Raw genomic sequence first — 19,361 nt, forward strand, 5'->3', positions numbered from 1 at the left:
ACAATTTGGTCACAATTGAAATATCTAAGCCCTTACTTCCGAGTTATTTTACAACTTATGTAATTAAGTACTTATTTTGCTCATACCGTCTCTCATTTGAGGTTGAATATTATATGTAAATGACATGATACTTTGGATATCCTTGTAAATTGTTTTTTTAGTCCCCCGACGGGAGCCAAAAAACAAAATTATTTAACCCATGACCCTTTAGCTAGCTTTCGCTCGATTTACAATCAAAAATTTTCGTTCCGACAATCTATGATAATGTACATATTTTTTATATAACTGTCTCCTTTATGTCCTTCGTTCAGTTAAAGGCGTTCATTTAAAGCTGAATACGGGATATCAAAGTTTTGGAATATTGTCATTACTATAGAGGCTTTTGGTACAGGTTCATAACAGTTTAACAGACAACATCAGATAGAGTTTTTCAGGACAGGTTGGCAAATACGTTCGTGCAATTTCTCGACTTTTTTGTTTTCACTTAAAAAAAGAGAGATTGATACTAATTGTTTTCCAAACCTCAGCCTACCCTAAGCTGGAGCTGAGGAAATAATTTTAATGAGAGTCTCATATCCAATCGTCATATTTCGTTGAAGAAGCAAAGTTGCTGAAGAATTATTTCCACATCATGCACTCACTACTCAATCTCACGAATTGTAAGATTAGAGGGTTGGAGCCACAAAGTTCCTTCGGTTAAATATCACGCTGCTATCATTCCATTAAAATATTTTAACTTATGTAACTCTTTTTAATATTCCATCATAAACTCTTAAGCTTTAGAAGTCATTGTAAAAAGTTCAAATTTCAAGTTTTTCAGCAAGGAAACAGTTACCTTATAACTCAGTGGGTTTCAAAATTTGGCTGTCGTTTGAGGAGCCAAAGGTTCGAATCTCGTTCTTATTTCTGAACTCCTTCGGACCAAATCTAGCACACATGGTTTTTGGATTATCCGTAAGAGGGTGGAACCGGCTCCTCATTCTTACCTGACATCAACTACCCTAGACACGAAACAAAGTCGGCCTCACAATTAGTAACTAACCTCCGATGAACTCGTGTAGGTGATGTGTGAGGATAGGATGACACCTCTTATGGGTATTGGAGAATTGTGTTTGAAGAATTGATTCTTTTCGAACAGGATAATCAAGCCTGCCGAATCTCCGGGTTGGGAATCGAGCAGTGGTGGCCGGGGGGACATGGACAACCTATGGGGTCGGAGGCGGGGGGGCGCGGCGGCCAACCGGGGCGAGATGGCACCCGGTGAGAGGAGGGCGGCGGACCCCAGAAGGCGGCGGGTGGGGCGACAGAGGATATGTATCCTCGTGACTACGGCGCTGACGGGGGCGGCACTGCTGGCGGTGCTCGCTTCAATGCTTATCATGGTCAACGGTGACAGGTCTCCCGACGACGTCAAGACGCTGCAAGTCCATGTGGTAAGACGCTTGATTCACGCATCAAACCTTTAATTTACGTCGCCAAAAGACAAACGGGACCCGAAACCCTTTCGGCGTTCAAAATATTCGTAATTTAACGAAGATCATACCGATTTTCGGAGTTATCTCCTAATAATTGCGATTATTTGTTTAACCTTTACGATACTTGCAAGGTTTATGCAAACGTATGAAAAGGTAGAATACATATAGTCTTATAATATATTGTTATTCAAGATAGGACATCTCTGTCGAGAAATTTTCTACAAAGAAGAAATGGTTTAACAAAAACTTGAACCACCTGCAATAATTATCACGTTGAATAATGGGAACTATATTTAAACATAAGCATGCTAAAATTAAATAAAATTTCAGAATATTTATAACGTCTCCATGATCTGGGGGTTCAGAATGCTCGCATTTCTCTGCCAGGCATTTTATACCTTAAACTGCGTAGCGATGTGAAACACACCAAAAATAAATGCCGAAATAAATAATAAATGCACGTCACTCGATATCGCGGGAAATTCCACATTTTAACGTAATTTTGTCATTATCTCACGGTCGTAGTCCACCATGATTATTTTCAATAATAAAATCTGATTAAGAATCTAGTCCATCCAACTTTTAAGATTCCAATTCCACGATAAATTCTTGTCTTGTCACTCGAGAACTATATAGTATTCCTTTCTTTTTATCCTGAAATCTTCGTCGGGGGTTACCCAGGAAATCCAGATAGCAACTGTAACATATAAACACCCGGAAACAAACCTCGGACTGAGCTCAATAACTGTTAATCATGTGGAAAAAATAATGTTGGAAGAGAAATGTTTCTGGACCTACCTTGATTACTTCGCCTTGATTCCAAAGCCTAACATTTCTACGATGTCTCATTCTGGATCTTCCTAGCATTCTTTTACGCTAATTGCCGACTTAATCAACTTTCGGCGAATAAAAACATACAATGAAAATTGTAAAAGACCTCATCTCCAAACTTCCGTAACATTGTGCGTGTAATATTTACGAACGCGTAACTTACGATGAAGTTTGAATTAAAATTAGAAAGATCCTTCAATTGCAATTCGGAACGGTCCACAGGTCTTCAATTCGATCTGAAATTTCAAAATTAATGCAGTTAAAGTTAAACGCGCTCCGATCGAAGTGGAGATTGAAAATAACCTCAGCGTATTTTAGAATTGGCGGGCAGTTTGCGCGTTTGTTGACGCACGAAGAGTCGACGTGAAGTGATCTTTGAAGGTATCTTTGGAGCATTTCGTAAAGACAGTTACCTTTCAACATCGTGTCTTGAATATTGGTAATACCGATTTTATTTTGGGATAGTCCTCCTGGCGTTTGGGAACCTTTGAGTCTCCAAAGGCGGTTTTGAAGAAGTGATTGATTTACGGTATATTAGACTTCAAAGAGAAAGAATGATGCCATCTCAGGATGCAAATATCCTCAGCTTTCGGTGAAAAATCTTCCTTCGGCATACTCCCATGATTGTGCAGCAAGGAGCCAAAAGGTACTTATTTGAATGGAAGAATTAAAATGACGTCTGATATCCAAATTTGGCGAAGGGTTACCAATAAAATCTTCAAAAATAATAATTTATTGTAAATTATGCTTAAAAAATCATCGTGGCATTTATTTTTAATTGAACATTTTGTATCGCTGGCATAGTTAAATGATGGTTGACACGAGAAGCAAGTTGCTTCAACAAGATCAATGAATAAATGAAATATGCAAATTAATTATCAACACGATTCGAATATAATACTATATCGCCTTTATAAATATCATGTTTCTTTGAAAACCAAATTCTGCTCTGCTGAGCTAAATGACACAGGAGATACGTCTGATTGAATTGAATAGTCCAATTGATTTTATTGACACAATATTTGAAAATGAAAGCAAAACAATAAGATCTTCAAATAATAAAGTTTACTCTCTATTAATACTGGAAACCCTACCTGATTCATTCAATTAAAGATAATGTCACAATAGAGTTTCTGTTAGGTACGGCTTTGGAAAAGGAACCAACTTCTTATATGGCAAACACATCTCTCGTCAGCCCATAAAATCAAAGAAATACATGGAGCAATTCAATTGGTAAGCTTAAAAATAATCTGGTAGCATTGTACTTTTAGTTCTATTCTATCGCCATTTTTTAGAATTCGTGATGGAATCGTAGCATATATGACATTTTTAATCTCGTGTTAGTTATAAAATGGGATCGGGAAAATCGATTGATCCTGCCAATATGTATTACAGGTACTTCTTTGGAGTGTAAGTAGAAGTTACAACATTAAAAGTTTACGGTGAATTTTTTCCCTCATTAAAAATATCAACGCTTCACCGAAGACAACACGTAAGTGATAGATTTGTTTCTGGTTGCAGCTTTTCCGTCATGGCGAAAGGACACCGACTGAAACTTACCCCAATGATCCATACAAGGACGACTCCTATTGGCCCGAGGGATGGGGACAACTGGATAACGTGAGTATACTTTCAAAATGAAATTTGTCTTTCTTTTGCGTCTTCCGTAGGGTAAAAAACCAAATCTCAAGAAAATAGCAATACTCATGCGTCCATATTCCAAATAGACATGTTTTTAAAAACATCCCAATGAAGCACTGCAAGTTTATGCAGCATTTTGAGTATAATTTTAACTTGGAGTTGCATCGAATTTCACGAAAATCAGTGAATACCCTTCAACAGCGGTGAAATTATATTGAAGAAACTTTCCTATTTCTCAGCTCGTGAGGTATTTCGTTGGTCTAATTTCACATCGCTCAGCAGCGATTATGGATAGAAGAAATATGAGGTTAGATGTTTTATGGTCTGTCATATATGCCTATATCTTAATCAAATATAAATACAGTCTCTAGACATGGCGGTCATAAGAGAGTGTTGGGAGGTATGGCTACATTAGTGACAAAGACGCAACCACTCTTCTTCTGAAAACATCCGCTCGGACGCGGGAGAATCGTTTACAGGGTTAGCAGGAGTCATATTTGAAAAGCATGGTCATAAAAAATATGTTCATCATAAAAAGTGTTTATTGACAGTTTCAGTTTCTTACAAATCTATTTCACTTTTATAATTCCTCGTCCGCTTCTTTACACTTTTCGTAACGCCGCATCAGCTTCTTTAATACCTCAGCATAAAGTTCGACGTCTGTGTATTGAAACAGTTGACCACGGAGGTCTTGAGTTTCTCTTCGTCTTCCAACCTTTGTCCACCAAGCCACTGCTTCAAGTACAAGAAGAGGAAATGACCGCTAGGAGCAAGGTCAATCGGGGTGCGCTCTTCGCAACTGATGGGTGCAGCGTTTCCCACGGACATTGCTACCTGTATGCACCTACAAAAAAACGACTACTTAATCGAAGCAATAACTTCAGTGGATTCTGAAACAATCAATAGATGACACTGCATGTATACAACTTATTCTGATCCACCAATATGTGAATATAAGAAAAAGGCCCTAACTTTTCGAATGTGCTTTCGTTTTTGCGCAAAATAACCCTCAGAAGCTGTCACAGAAGCCAAAAATTTAATTCCGTTTTCAACACATGTCCATATTTTTTCCAGTAGATGATGTTCTCATTTCTTGTGAAATGTCTTTTTCCGATCTCTCAATAGTGATAAGTTCCTGGTTATACATGTACAAATTTCCTTGGAAGCAACCCAAACGGTGTACGGCACGGGGGTATTGTATAACTAGACATTAGGGAAATGGCTCATTTAATCACATTGCTAAGTAACAAGCCTTACCCGGCGTCAAAGAAGGCTCACAAGGAGCTTTAGGTAGCGTTTTATTTTTGAGTAGCGTGAATTGTAGTTTGTGATAATCCATGCTCTTCCGGTGACGAATTATGTGAAGGGAAAGGAATTCCTATTCCGCAGTCAATTTCCCTTAACTTCTCTACGAGATATTGCCTGCCAATTCAATGCGTAGACTATAAATATTCCCCTCTGTGCCAGCATTAGACTCTTCGTATCTATAGACGTAATAGTAATGGCGCTTTCTATTTATTCATGAGGAGTGGGCTAATGGTCCTCATAAATCTATTATACCGAAGATTTTTCCATTCCTAAAAGCGTATCACAGATAGGTTGAAAAAACCTGAGAATATGCATTGCAGAGGCTAAATGATAACGGCCGAGACTCAGAAACAGTTAAAAGTGGATTCGACAGAGTCGTGAAACACTTGCATGGAACCAGGTCACCCGGTGCCCACGAACTGGTGGAGACTTTATCAAGGTGCTCGAAGATAAAGCAAAATGCGCATTATCTGAATAACCGAAGACGGTTGCGAAAGAGGAAGTATTCCAGATGAATCTGAGAAGTACGTGTTGATTGCTAGGCCGGATAAAATAAGGACTGAGATATGTTTGGGACCGAACCTTTTGTCTCTGGTATCACATGGGTCTAAAATAATAGCACTTGTAATCAGCCAAAATGTCGAAAGAAAAAGTGATATCAACCTGTCGGAAAAAAACTTATATGTAATTCATAAATAATCAGTGCGGCAATACTCTACTCGAGGATATCGCTAGTAATGATTACTCGCGTGAACAAGCCACCGAATTCGTGCACTTGAGAAGGCTTTCAACAACGTAGGAGTGGAATAAAAATTTCAAAATGCCCGAAAATCGTGAAATGGATTGCTAACATTAAAGAGTCGTCTACCAACTGCACTTAAACCAAGTCGCCAACACGTCGAATGAAAGATAGAAGAAATATATGGGCGAGAATAGTTAAAGGATTCTAGATTACGACCTTTCCCCGGCAAATTTAAAGATATACTTGGAAGATGCAATATTGGAAACATAAGCTCAAATAAATTAAGGTGAATAGCTAATACATAATCAAGCTTATTTTCGCAGTTGGAACTACAAGTGATAACAAATAACAGAAAGGCCTTGAAGGCATCCTTGAATTCAATGAACTAAGCGCTTCAAGTGTACAACGTGACCATTGGCAAAAAGAATATGTACTAAAATATGAGTGCGAAATAGGCCAAGGTATTGGTAGACGTTTGAAGGAGAGAAATCACAGCAAGTGAAATCTCTCATCCATCTCGGGAGGATTATAACATGCGATGGATGAAGTTATGGAAGGGGATATCAAGCGCAGAATGGCTCAAACTAAAGAAGCGTTCATGATGAAGATCCTATCGCTAGTTTAAAAAACAGGAGCATTGCGTCAAAATTGTTGGAAAATTAAACGATCGTTGTGCGAAAAAATTCGTGAGTTTTACATAATCCTATTCATGAAAGACATATACCTATCTAAAAGCGTATCAGAGAAGAAGATAATTGTTTGAAATCATTTGAAACGTAATGAGAGGGAGGTGGAGAGTCCATTATGAGCACAGTGTGCAGAAGAACCAAACTAAAGAACCCGAGAGTTAAAGGAATATATAATTGAATGCACTGTGTGATTTTATGGATTTCTCATTAATGAAGCAGAACATTTTAGGGGAATTAGGGAAAGTAGAAAGGACACTAAAATAAGAATTTTGGTTGGTAAATGAGGTTTCACAATGAAAAGGAAGTAGATGAAGGGACCAAAAGTAAAAAGTAAGAGAAAAAAATAGTGAAACCTAAAAATGATCCATAATGAATAATTGATCGTAGCACTTCCCCACTTGATAAAATTTTTGTTTTACGAGCGGGATAAGATGTATTACATCTACATCAGAGAAGACCTGATGATGATGTAATACATCGAAACTCGGCCGTAAAATAAAAATTTTATCAAGTGGAAAAGTGCTTCGATCAGTTATTCACTATATTCTACTTCCACCAGATCACCCCTGAAGCTAATCAATGGTCCATAGTGTTGCGCGGAAACTTGGTCTTTGAGGAAGAGGGATAAGTGTAGACTAGATGCGTTTGGAATTTGGGTGTGAAGGAGGGTGATAAAAGTAAAATGGAGGGAAATAAAAACAACAAATAATTTTATACATGGTGTGAGAGATAAGAGTGCTATTGGAAGAAATTCAAAGCAGGTTGGAAAAATGGATGCAGGGAATATTGAGTGGAAACGAGCGGATGGTTGGAGACTGGCAGAGGGTAGAATGTTGGGTAAACGAGGTGGACGGAGGAGAAGAATAGATATTTTGTGCTGAATTAAGGCAGCAAGAAATATGGTTGAGAATTACTCATTGTAATATAGTTATAAGGGTATTTATTTACTGCTATATAAGGTCTGGCTTAGAAATGTATCAAAGCTTAGGTATTGGCTCCGTTAATAACCTGCCGCGACCGGTGGTAATGAACCATGATAAAATTCTTAATTGTAATGAACCATAGTGAAAGTAGAAGACATGTAGAGGCAAAGATGTCACCAAAAAGGTCAATTGGCAAGGACCGGAATAAAGTGATGCAAGAATGAAGAGGGGCATAAGAGGGGATATATTATAAGATAATTGGATTTGGAAAGGGAAAACTTAGCTTCAGTTGTGGATTCTGAGCAACCCTGCAAATAAGGGTATCCTGCAACATCATGTCTCAGAAAAACTATATACCCTTAAGATATGCGTACTGTATAAATCACAGGATAAACAATAGCACTTTCAGTGACAAATTTCAACAAACCCTAGTGCTTGTTGAAATGTACCATAGATTTTTCATGAATATTTGTGTCAGCATGACAGCGAGAGTTTTGATAGTGTTGGAAATTCAGTTCCAAACTTGAGAAATATTCATGCCAGCGACATTTATACCACAATAGGCAGCAGGGTATATCTGCAGAAAATATTCGTGGTTAACACCCTTAATAGGCCAACAAAATATGTTTCTATGGGAGATACATTAATTATGTGCTAATTCACTAATATATGGAGTTTAATGTTTCTATTTGATCTCCAACCATTAACACCAATAAAGAACTCAAGAAGAAATATGAAAATATAGTTATAGCTAAACGCTGTGTGATATTGGGAAACATTTCTCAGACCATTGGTTTTTTTGGGATAAAACACATAGATTTATCTTTGTTAATTTTAATTAGTTGCTCCTTCTTTTATTGCAGAATTCAGAAGAATGATTATGGTTAAGTTAGGAACTTTGATTATGTTCTTTTTTTATAAATTAAGTAAAAAGTTTCTGAAGTGATAAATTCCCTTCATTTTTATTTGTATTTTATTCATTAAATTAGCTGCAGGTATTATTATTCAGCCTGAGTTTATTTGAACTTAAAAACACTTTACAATTGATAAATTATTGAAAAGCAATCCATTGTAAGTTGCATGAGAAGTGAGGCTTTGTAGAATCTTTACCCTCAGAGCAACTAATATCTATCAGGCATACAAAAAGTTTTGCCAGCTTCCAAATGAAATCATATCCTGCTTTAATATCAAAAGGATGTTTAGTTTAATTTTATATCACATGAATTTATTATCATAAGCCCATGCAAAGTTTTCATGCTCATTATCCATTAACACAGGAGAAAATTAGGGAAGGGTAACTTGAAAAATGATAAATCGTAAATACATTGACTTAATGGTTCATATGGACAAAATTACTCCAGTGTAGTGAATCGAAGTGAATTTCCATTAAGCTACATGAGATTTATGAGCAGCTTTTAAAAACCTTTTGTCACACACTAACTAAAATTCTGTCTGAGGTATATCAACTTTTCTCTTGAAAGATTTACAGAGTTTAATCGTTAGAATAACGGAACTTATTTTCATTCTATGTACCAGGTGAATTTGTAATATATATATATTTGTAATATATATGTATATATATATATATATATATATAAATGTATATATATAATATTCATACATAACAATGTATATATATAATATTCATACATAACAATGCATATATATAATATTCATACATAACAGAAGGGCTGAAAGGGAACCAATTACCAGTAAAATTTGAGGTGAATATTGTATGGACAGTAGTTACTGGCAACTTTGAATATTTTATGGATGTTCTTGCAATAAAATTGGATGAAAAATGCCTTTTGTATGGATTTTATGGTTAGTTATTAAATGGTAGGCATGTATTACTTGCTTCTTGTGTTGGGAGTGAAATGGATTAATTATTCCTTTATTTGTGTTCAGTATGGGAAGAAGCAACTTCATGATCTGGGGGTGTATCTTAAGAATCGTTATGGTCCTGGTGGTGTGCGGGAAATATATGGAGGAGGATTCAACACTGCTGAAACCAAAGTGCTGAGCACTGATGCTGATCGGTGCTTGAACAGTGCTGCAGCACTTCTATCGGGAATGTTCCCTCCCTCAGCATCACCTGGTGGATCACAAGTCTGGCTGCCAGAACTCGATTGGCAACCTGTGCCAATTCGATACATTGAAAGAAATGAAGACATGGTAATGTTTATTCAGGGGTGTGGATCCAAGGGAGAGGGGCATGCCCTTCTCCCTTGGAGAACTTTTTTGGATGCAATAAAACTCGAAATGAATTTAAATTTAATGCCCAAAACTAATTCTGAATACTTAATGCACTTTACTATATTAAATTATTTGCTGCGGGGTGTGTTGCAACCTCTAAATCATTTTGATCATTTAAAATTTAATATAATTTTCAAATGTCTTTGCAATAAAAAAGGTTATAGCATTATTATTAGCTTAAGAAAATTTCCATGTCCTATGATTGGGTTCTAGAGCCACTTCCAAGGGTACAAAGTGTCTAAAAATACTGCGGTGTTTACTGTGATGAAATATGCAAATTAAATTTGTAGAAAAAATATCATGCATTCAAATTTTGAAATGATGAAATGAATTGGATAGAAAATGTGGGTATCATTAATTCAAATGAAAAAATCACACTTTTGGTGGGTTATTAGTTTTTTAAAACTCTAATAAGTTTTGAGGGAATATACATATTTTCAAGGTTTAGAAAAATAACTGATATGATTTAAGAATATAATTTAAACATTTTTGCTTATATGATCCAGTTTTTCTTTCTTGTTGTATTCATATGGTGGATTTGAAGAAAATAATTTAGGTTTGCTTCTTGCAATGCCTGTGATTCCTTTATGTTTCTCAGACTAATATTCTGCAGTTTATGCTCTTATTAGGAATTTAAGCAGGATGGAAGTTTAAAATTACATGAAGGTGATATATATACTTGTTTAATTATTAATGTTTTCATTAATAACTATCTGCTGCCAAAAATAAATATTGCATGCCAAATAACATTTTCCATGCACTGGGCAGGTCATTGAAATATCATGTGGAGAAAAATAAATTTTGCTAAAGTCATTATTTAAAATATTTTGCACCTTCAAATTAAAATTTTTTGGTAGTGAAGAAATTATTTCTGTCATACGCTCATGCAGCACATAATTGTACCTGTTTTATATTTGAAAATTTTGCTTGGGACTTTTTCTAGATGATAGCATCAAAGAAGCCTTGTGCCCGATATGACGAAGATTTACAAGCAGTTTATGCATCATCAGAAGTACAGAAAGTCAATCAGGAAAATCAGGATTTGTATAACCATCTATCAGAAAACTCAGGCAAAACATATAATACTATACTTGATGTGGAATTCCTCTACAACACCCTTCAGATTGAGGTATGTGAGGATATTAATACTACAGATTTGGCTAAAAAAACATACTCAACATTGGGAAAATAGAACTACTTTAGCTTGTTCATGTGAAAAGGAATGATAACTTCCAGTCAAAAATTTAGAGATCATTAGCCATTACGTCAGTACATATTTTGTGAAATGAAATTTAGTGCATAATTTAATTTTCCATTCATTTTTACTTTCTCTATATTTTTAATGGGGAAAGCATTATATTCTGAAGAATATAAAATTAAAAATTTTAATGGAAACACATGTTTTGAGATCCCATTGATATTTTGTATCCATTTGCCCAGTGATCACAGTACCAGCCTTTTTGTATGAGTGGAAATTTTAATCACAGAGCAAAATAACTCAAAATCTATTCATTTAAAAAAACTGTATTTAAAATTTTTAAATAACAGCATAACTGACATATCATGGCTCAAATCAGAATATCAACATTAATAAAATAATAAAAGGCAATGTTTTATGGCATCAATTTTAATGGTCAAAGCTTCAAAGTGTGGCATTACAATAATGTAAAAATTGCATATGAATTATGAACACATTTGATTTTTTCACATTTCCCTGAAACAGAGTGTTTATAAAATATGTTGATTAATTTGCCTTATTGTTATATGCTTCTCTGAGCATCAAATTGAGTGATTCCTCTGGTGGATGGTATTTAAAATAGATGATAACTGCCAAACCTGTAATTCTGAAGTCATTTAAATACATTTTTATGAACGGTTTGAAAATATGTCATTCCTTTCTTGGTTAAAAACTTTGATTGATAATTTTGACAAATTATTATGACTCTGGTGAGAAATTGCTTGCTTGTGATATGCATGTTGGATCATTTCAGGAATTGAGGGGATTAAAACTCCCTAACTGGCTCTCAGGCTGGTATCCAGAAAGATTGAGGCCATTAGCTAGTCTCAGTCTTGCCTTATTTACAAGAACTCTGCCAATGAAGAAGACTAAGGCTGGTAAGTTAGAAACTGCCAACTCTTGTCTTATATCATACAGACTCATTTCAGTATGGAGTAGTTTGCCATGTATTCATCTTGATGGGAATTTAATAAATATACCATGCAATTTTTGATAATATGGAGATTTGAAATGTAGGGGCATCTGGAGAATATCATTTCAAATAAGTTTCCAGGAAATTATGTGCAATTATTTGATGAGAAGGGTTACCAAAGAGAGGAAACACAGCAGTCCTAATGAAACAAGACTACTGGTTGAGGATACCATAATGGACTATTCCAAGTCCAACAAACTAAATAAATATTTCCACAGAATGCCATTCATAAAAGATTGTTCTTCTTTAAAAAAAATTGTATTTTTTGAAATTACAAAGCATCATAATGCATAAAAATAAGTGCTTGGTGATAGATGAGGTGAGAGCAGCCAGCAATGAATTTAGGGAATTATATATGCATTGAACAAAGGGCAGGTTGAGCTAAGCTTCGCTAACTACTTGGAGAGCTATAGAAAAGGGCATAAGTCTTGACTGCTTCATGCAAGACAATCATATCATATCAATCATAACAAAGTCATCAGCTAATCTGAGAATAACTCAAAAAACATCATGGCGAGTAGTTGATAATGTAACTGGGGGAAAAGTACACAAGAAAGGAATTTTAGAATTAAAAAATGAGGAGGGGGTCAGTCTATCCAATCCAAAACAAGTAGTTGAGTTTGCAATTAATTACCTAACTAATGTGCCTCTGAATTTACAAAATGGAATAATGAGTAATGATGGCTTTGATGCATGATTTTGCCAGCATGTGATGTCTTCCATGGTTCTCTTTCCTGCATCAGAGGATGAGATCTTGGAGTGCATCATGAGCCTTAAAAGTAAACCATCAGTCAGAATCAACAACATCCTTACTGTGATTATAAAAAAATTATCTAAGGCAATAAAAAACCCTTATCATTTATAATAAATGAGTCCTTCACAAATGGCGAGTTTCCAGACTATCTAAAAATAGCAAAGATAAAACTTACTCATGAAAAAGGAGATGAGGTGATATTAACAATTGCTGACCAGTGTCCTTATTGGCGATTTTTTCTAAAACCTTTGAGTCCTTAATGAGAGACAGGCTTATGAAATATACCATTAAAAATAAACTTTAAAGTATGGAACAATATAGGTTCCAATAATAAATAGGTGCCAAAGATGCTCTTGCAAGTTTTATAAAGAAGATGATGACTTCTTGGGACTTGAAGGAATACTCTGTTGGTGAATTCATTAATTTTTCACGTCCACGTTTCACGTTTTTGATGCTGTGAACCATGAAATTCTACTAATTAAATGTGAATGTTATGGGATCAGGGGAATTGTCCATAAATGGCTCAAATCATATTTCAAGGGAAAAGGCCGGAAAGGGCAGGAAAAAGATGGTGGAGGTTTCTGGTATTGAGGTCAACAACATTATGATAAATAATCTTTCTCCTAAAAGGTTTATATTCAATAAATTAAACATTATGGGAGCCCTGTTTTTTGTTCATAATGCTAAATATTCCAAAGAAACTGCGGGAGATGCCGCAACAGTAACTTATAACGGAGTCATCCGCTAATGTGCATTTTAATGCAACAATTTCAGAGCGTAAAAATCATTCGCCTTGACTGGGACTCGAACCCAGATCCCTCAATATCCGGTCGAGTGCTTTAGCCACTTAAGCTACCGAGGCGTCCTCTTACACTCTGAAATTTTGGGGCTTTTAAAGGAACTAGATGTTATGACGAAATACCGTACATACAATGTCACATGCATTCGTAGTCGTGCGCGAGGCGCCACTGTCCACGAGGTTAAAAGCCAACTTTAAACACGTATGGTGTTTTCCCTTTGACAAATTCCAAAGAAACTGCGGGAGATGCCGCAACAGTAACTTATAACGGAGTCATCCGCTAATGTGCATTTTAATGCAACAATTTCAGAGCGTAAAAATCATTCGCCTTGACTGGGACTCGAACCCAGATCCCTCAATATCCGGTCGAGTGCTTTAGCCACTTAAGCTACCGAGGCGTCCTCTTACACTCTGAAATTTTGGGGCTTTTAAAGGAACTAGATGTTATGACGAAATACCGTACATACAATGTCACATGCATTCGTAGTCGTGCGCGAGGCGCCACTGTCCACGAGGTTAAAAGCCAACTTTAAACACGTATGGTGTTTTCCCTTTGACAAATTCCAAAGAAACTGCGGGAGATGCCGCAACAGTAACTTATAACGGAGTCATCCGCTAATGTGCATTTTAATGCAACAATTTCATCTCATCTCCATCTCATCTCCCGCAGTTTCTTTGGAATTTGTCAAAGGGAAAACACCATACGTGTTTAAAGTTGGCTTTTAACCTCGTGGACAGTGGCGCCTCGCGCACGACTACGAATGCATGTGACATTGTATGTACGGTATTTCGTCATAACATCTAGTTCCTTTAAAAGCCCCAAAATTTCAGAGTGTAAGAGGACGCCTCGGTAGCTTAAGTGGCTAAAGCACTCGACCGGATATTGAGGGATCTGGGTTCGAGTCCCAGTCAAGGCGAATGATTTTTACGCTCTGAAATTGTTGCATTAAAATGCACATTAGCGGATGACTCCGTTATAAGTTACTGTTGCGGCATCTCCCGCAGTTTCTTTGGAATTTGTCAAAGGGAAAACACCATACGTGTTTAAAGTTGGCTTTTAACCTCGTGGACAGTGGCGCCTCGCGCACGACTACGAATGCATGTGACATTGTATGTACGGTATTTCGTCATAACATCTAGTTCCTTTAAAAGCCCCAAAATTTCAGAGTGTAAGAGGACGCCTCGGTAGCTTAAGTGGCTAAAGCACTCGACCGGATATTGAGGGATCTGGGTTCGAGTCCCAGTCAAGGCGAATGATTTTTACGCTCTGAAATTGTTGCATTAAAATGCACATTAGCGGATGACTCCGTTATAAGTTACTGTTGCGGCATCTCCCGCAGTTTCTTTGGAATTTGTCAAAGGGAAAACACCATACGTGTTTAAAGTTGGCTTTTAACCTCGTGGACAGTGGCGCCTCGCGCACGACTACGAATGCATGTGACATTGTATGTACGGTATTTCGTCATAACATCTAGTTCCTTTAAAAGCCCCAAAATTTCAGAGTGTAAGAGGACGCCTCGGTAGCTTAAGTGGCTAAAGCACTCGACCGGATATTGAGGGATCTGGGTTCGAGTCCCAGTCAAGGCGAATGATTTTTACGCTCTGAAATTGTTGCATTAAAATGCACATTAGCGGATGACTCCGTTATAAGTTACTGTTGCGGCATCTCCCGCAGTTTCTTTGGAATTTGTCAAAGGGAAAACACCATACGTGTTTAAAGTTGGCTTTTAACCTCGTGGACAGTGGCGCCTCGCGCACGACTACGAATGCATGTGACATTGTATGTACGGTATTTCGTCATAACATCTAGTTCCTTTAAAAGCCCCAAAATTTCAGAGTGTAAGAGGACGCCTCGGTAGCTTAAGTGGCTAAAGCACTCGACCGGATATTGAGGGATCTGGGTTCGAGTCCCAGTCAAGGCGAATGATTTTTACGCTCTGAAATTGTTGCATTAAAATGCTAAATATTACCCATATGTAAGGTATGTCATAAAGAATATTTTTTGCTCAGACTTTATTAATCAATCAATAATAAAATATATAGTTTTGATTAATATTGTTCATCCTCCATAAGTACCTGTCAAAAGAACAATAATTAATACCATGTTTAACAGAAACTCTTTAAATTGATTAGGCATAAAAATTCAAGTTGTTTGCATTTGAATTATTTTATAGGAATGAAAATTAATTGTCCCTGGATTGCATGCTCTTGTGTATCAAATAGAAATAAATAGAATTAATTGTTTTTTTATATTTGTACTGTCTTAGCTAAGCTTTCAAATTGTAGATTATAAAAATGAATCCAACTTAATCATTCCCCCATGAATACACAGAAGTGAACAAGAACTAAGTTTCATGTATGTATAATTTGTGAAATTGGGATTTTATTTTTATTTAAATAGGCCAAAATACTATTGTTCTTGTCCATTTCATGCATTAGACCATCAAAGAGTATATTTATAGTAATAGTTTATGGGGAGGCGACTGACATCTAAGGTTATTTGCACCATTAGGGATAAATGGGAAAGAAGGAATGGTGGAAAGAAACTCAGCGTCCACATTAGCCTACTCTCAAAGAAAGGTGCCAAGGGGTCCACAGCTTAACATTCCTTCCCATGGACAGTGTTCTCACTCAAATTTCTCTCCACAAAGCACCTCAAGTAGGGATCAAGATAGCACTGAAAAATATCTGCCATCCCCTGAATTTGAACCCGGGCCCTTTTGGTGAGAAAACACTACACGATCCCAATCTACGGGTAGTTTATGTATGCATATGAAATATGTTTATCTTTTATTCTAACAGGTGTTTTACTGTGGGATATGGCAACACATATGGGTGACAAAATATCGACACCGACTGAAAAGAATAAGATTTTCTTCTACTCAGGGCATGATACTACGATAGTAAACATGATGCAGGCTCTTGGAATTGCAGATGATAACTTCAAGCCAGACTTTGGTACCGCAGTGCTTGTGGAGTTGCTGGAGTATACAAATGGAGATAAAAATGTTAAGGTGATCAAAGTGTACATATTATTTAGAGTAGATTAATTGCCTGGTTGTCAACACTTACTCATTTTCAATACAGCACATTTAGCAGTATTTACAACCAATGGGATTATCTTCAGGGAAAAAAAGTTGCTTACAATGGTTTATTTGATAAGAACTATTTGTTAAGAAATATAAGTAAATTATAGAGCAGACAAATGTTTAAATACAACATTTTAAATGACAATTAAGGCTATAGAAGTCAACGGCACCGTTTCATGGTAAAAAATATTATTTTATGTAAGGATTTAGTAACAGATAAATGATAAGTACCCACTGAAGTAAAATCAATGTGATGAGAAGTCAATAGTGGATTTTACATCAGTCCTGGTTTTGCATTTATCATGGATAGAATTTGGAGGAACAGTATGTTTATATCTAGGGACCTACATGCATAAATATCAAGGAGCAATTGAAAAAAATTGCAATTTATTTGTATGCAACTCACTACTGAAAATTGCTGTTAATCCTATTCATCATTATGTCCAAATTATTTAATTGTTCTTTTGTAATTATAATTTTCTGGGATTGGGAATCAGAGGTAAATTTTTAATTGAATGTCAATATGGCCAGTATGGCTTTACCTACAAAAATCAAAGGATTAGATTTTCATATTCATTTCTTTTATCAGCTTAAGCCTTTAATGCTTTGGTAAGACCCATCCATCAAAATATGACAACTGCTAGTAAGTAGGTACCTACCTAATTATTCCTAGTCTGATGGATGATATATATGTACTCTATGTAAAACAATATGGATGTGAAACCCATCTTGAAAGTTGATGCTGATTTGTTGTTTTATTTTTTATGTTGACACTAAAACATAAGGTAACCTCAACCACTTCAGCAGCTTAAATTCCGAGAACTATTACTTACTGCTTTTAATTATTCGTTTTACAGATATACATGAAGAATAGCACCTCATCTGATGAACTGTATCCAATAATTATACCAAGCTGTCCAGAACCTTGTCACGCTTCAGGATTCTTTAACTTGGAAACCATTACTTCTCCAAAACAGTGGGAAATGGACTGCCAACTGTAAAAAATACAGGATTACAAAAAAGATAGATGTTGATGGCATCATGGTTAACAGTGCAGCAAAATACATTTCACTTGATATTAATTAGGTTGTTATATTAAAAAAAATAATATTTAAACTCATAAATCATACCACCAGTATTTCATGTGAACTAAAAAGGTAGTTCAAATATCATAGTAATAATTTTCTATTGCCAAATAGATTTTTTTTATTCTCTCCCGATCAAACAGTTCATTTAGGTATGTTTGATAGATACTCATACACTTAATAGATACTCAAATGTTGTGAAACTCAAGGAAAAAAATATTTGTGACGAACATAATGGCAAAGTACTTAATAATGTCCTCTAAAAATCATTCGCCTTGACATCTAGTTCCTTTAAAAGCCCCAAAATTTCAGAGTGTAAGAGGACGCCTCGGTAGCTTAAGTGGCTAAAGCACTCGACCGGATATACTTAATAATGGCTTAATAATCCATGGCAGTTGGATTGTTACAATTCATTTAGCTCAATACTACTTGAGCAAACTTATTCAAAGCAGCTGATTGAAATGGCATCAGATACTGTTTGTAAAAATATTATTTTCCTGTCAGAATCAGCAGTTTTTCCCTGGACAGTGTGATGTGTCCAATAGCTTAGGGCAGTAGAGCTAACTACTACTACCTGCAGTTACACTGTGAAAAATGATCAATAAGCAAAGAATGAATGCTTTCACTTTATCTTAAGGCATTTGCCATTTACTGATTTACAAATAAATTCAAATGAATGTTTTCTGATCTTTTTCAACTCTGCAAGTAAATCAGGAGATATTTTTTATGCTTTTTCTAAAATTGATTCATGTAATTGAGGTTGGCATTTAAGTAATTCATAAGGATTATAAAAATCTAACAAGGAATGATTTTTCACTACTGTCCTTAATTTAGAAATATAATATTTTCCAAAGAATTATGTTCAATAAGAAATATTATAAACATCAAATTGAATATTTTTTGTGCCTCAAGATGTAAATATCACATTGATATCTTATCTAGTAAAATAAAGACTGACCATTAAAAATATAATTGTATATTTCATTTTGCCAGTGATTCTATCATATCTTCCAAAGAAATGATTGAACTTTCCATGGAATGTCTTGAATAGACATCATGATCCAGGGTACCATGATATTTTTTGCTTCTCAAAAGGAAAGTCAAGATTCATGGATGTTGGTAAAATATTTGAACTTTAGCACCCACTTTCATGGAACAACAAACAAAAAGTAATTAGTGGACCACATTCGTGTAAAGAAGACAATATCCTCTAAAGTTTACGTCAATTCACACTATATTTCTCTCCAAAATATTAGTATTTCAAATTCCTGAAATCCAAATTTAAAAAAATAAGAAAATACTAATTTACTACACAATCATTATAAGCTATGATCATCCATTTCTTTATTCTTAGCTACACGTAGTCCCATAAAATTAAAAATAAATTACCTTCCCAGAATGTATCATATTGCATGTAGTAAGAAATGTGCAAGGATTTATAGAAAATTTCAAGATGAAAAAAGCGGCCATAAATATCTTTTCTGTAACGAACCCGATTGAAATATCTGCGTAAAATGGCTAAAATGCCAGGAATTTTAAATACAGCTTTCAAACATTTT

The 19,361-nt window shown here is 35.6% G+C and overlaps 1 protein-coding gene across 1 annotated transcript; it reads left to right on the top strand.

The window, feature by feature from the left end:
- Nucleotides 1–1,196: 1,196 nt before the first annotated feature.
- Nucleotides 1,197–18,754, top strand: LOC139700353 (prostatic acid phosphatase-like). Its single transcript, XM_071598994.1, has 7 exons — nt 1,197–1,433; nt 3,828–3,926; nt 9,518–9,784; nt 10,809–10,994; nt 11,857–11,980; nt 16,431–16,642; nt 17,575–18,754. The coding sequence occupies exons 1-7, from the start codon at nt 1,197–1,199 to the stop codon at nt 17,716–17,718; spliced, it is 1,269 nt and encodes a 422-aa protein (XP_071455095.1). The 3' UTR covers nt 17,719–18,754.
- The last annotated feature ends 607 nt before the right edge of the window (nt 18,755–19,361 follow it).

Source organism: Hetaerina americana, unplaced genomic scaffold, assembly GCF_022747635.1.
Source record: "Hetaerina americana unplaced genomic scaffold, ioHetAmer1.1.p SCAF_10, whole genome shotgun sequence".
NCBI lineage: Eukaryota > Metazoa > Arthropoda > Insecta > Odonata > Calopterygidae > Hetaerina > Hetaerina americana.

Coding starts and splice junctions, on each gene's coding strand:
- LOC139700353 (XM_071598994.1), top strand. CDS start 1,197: ATGGACAACCTATGGGGTCGGAGGCGGGGGGGCGCGGCGGCCAACCGG. Junction 1,434..3,827: donor AGACGCTGCAAGTCCATGTG/GTAAGACGCTTG, acceptor TTCTGGTTGCAG/CTTTTCCGTCATGGCGAAAG. Junction 10,995..11,856: donor ACAACACCCTTCAGATTGAG/GTATGTGAGGAT, acceptor GGATCATTTCAG/GAATTGAGGGGATTAAAACT.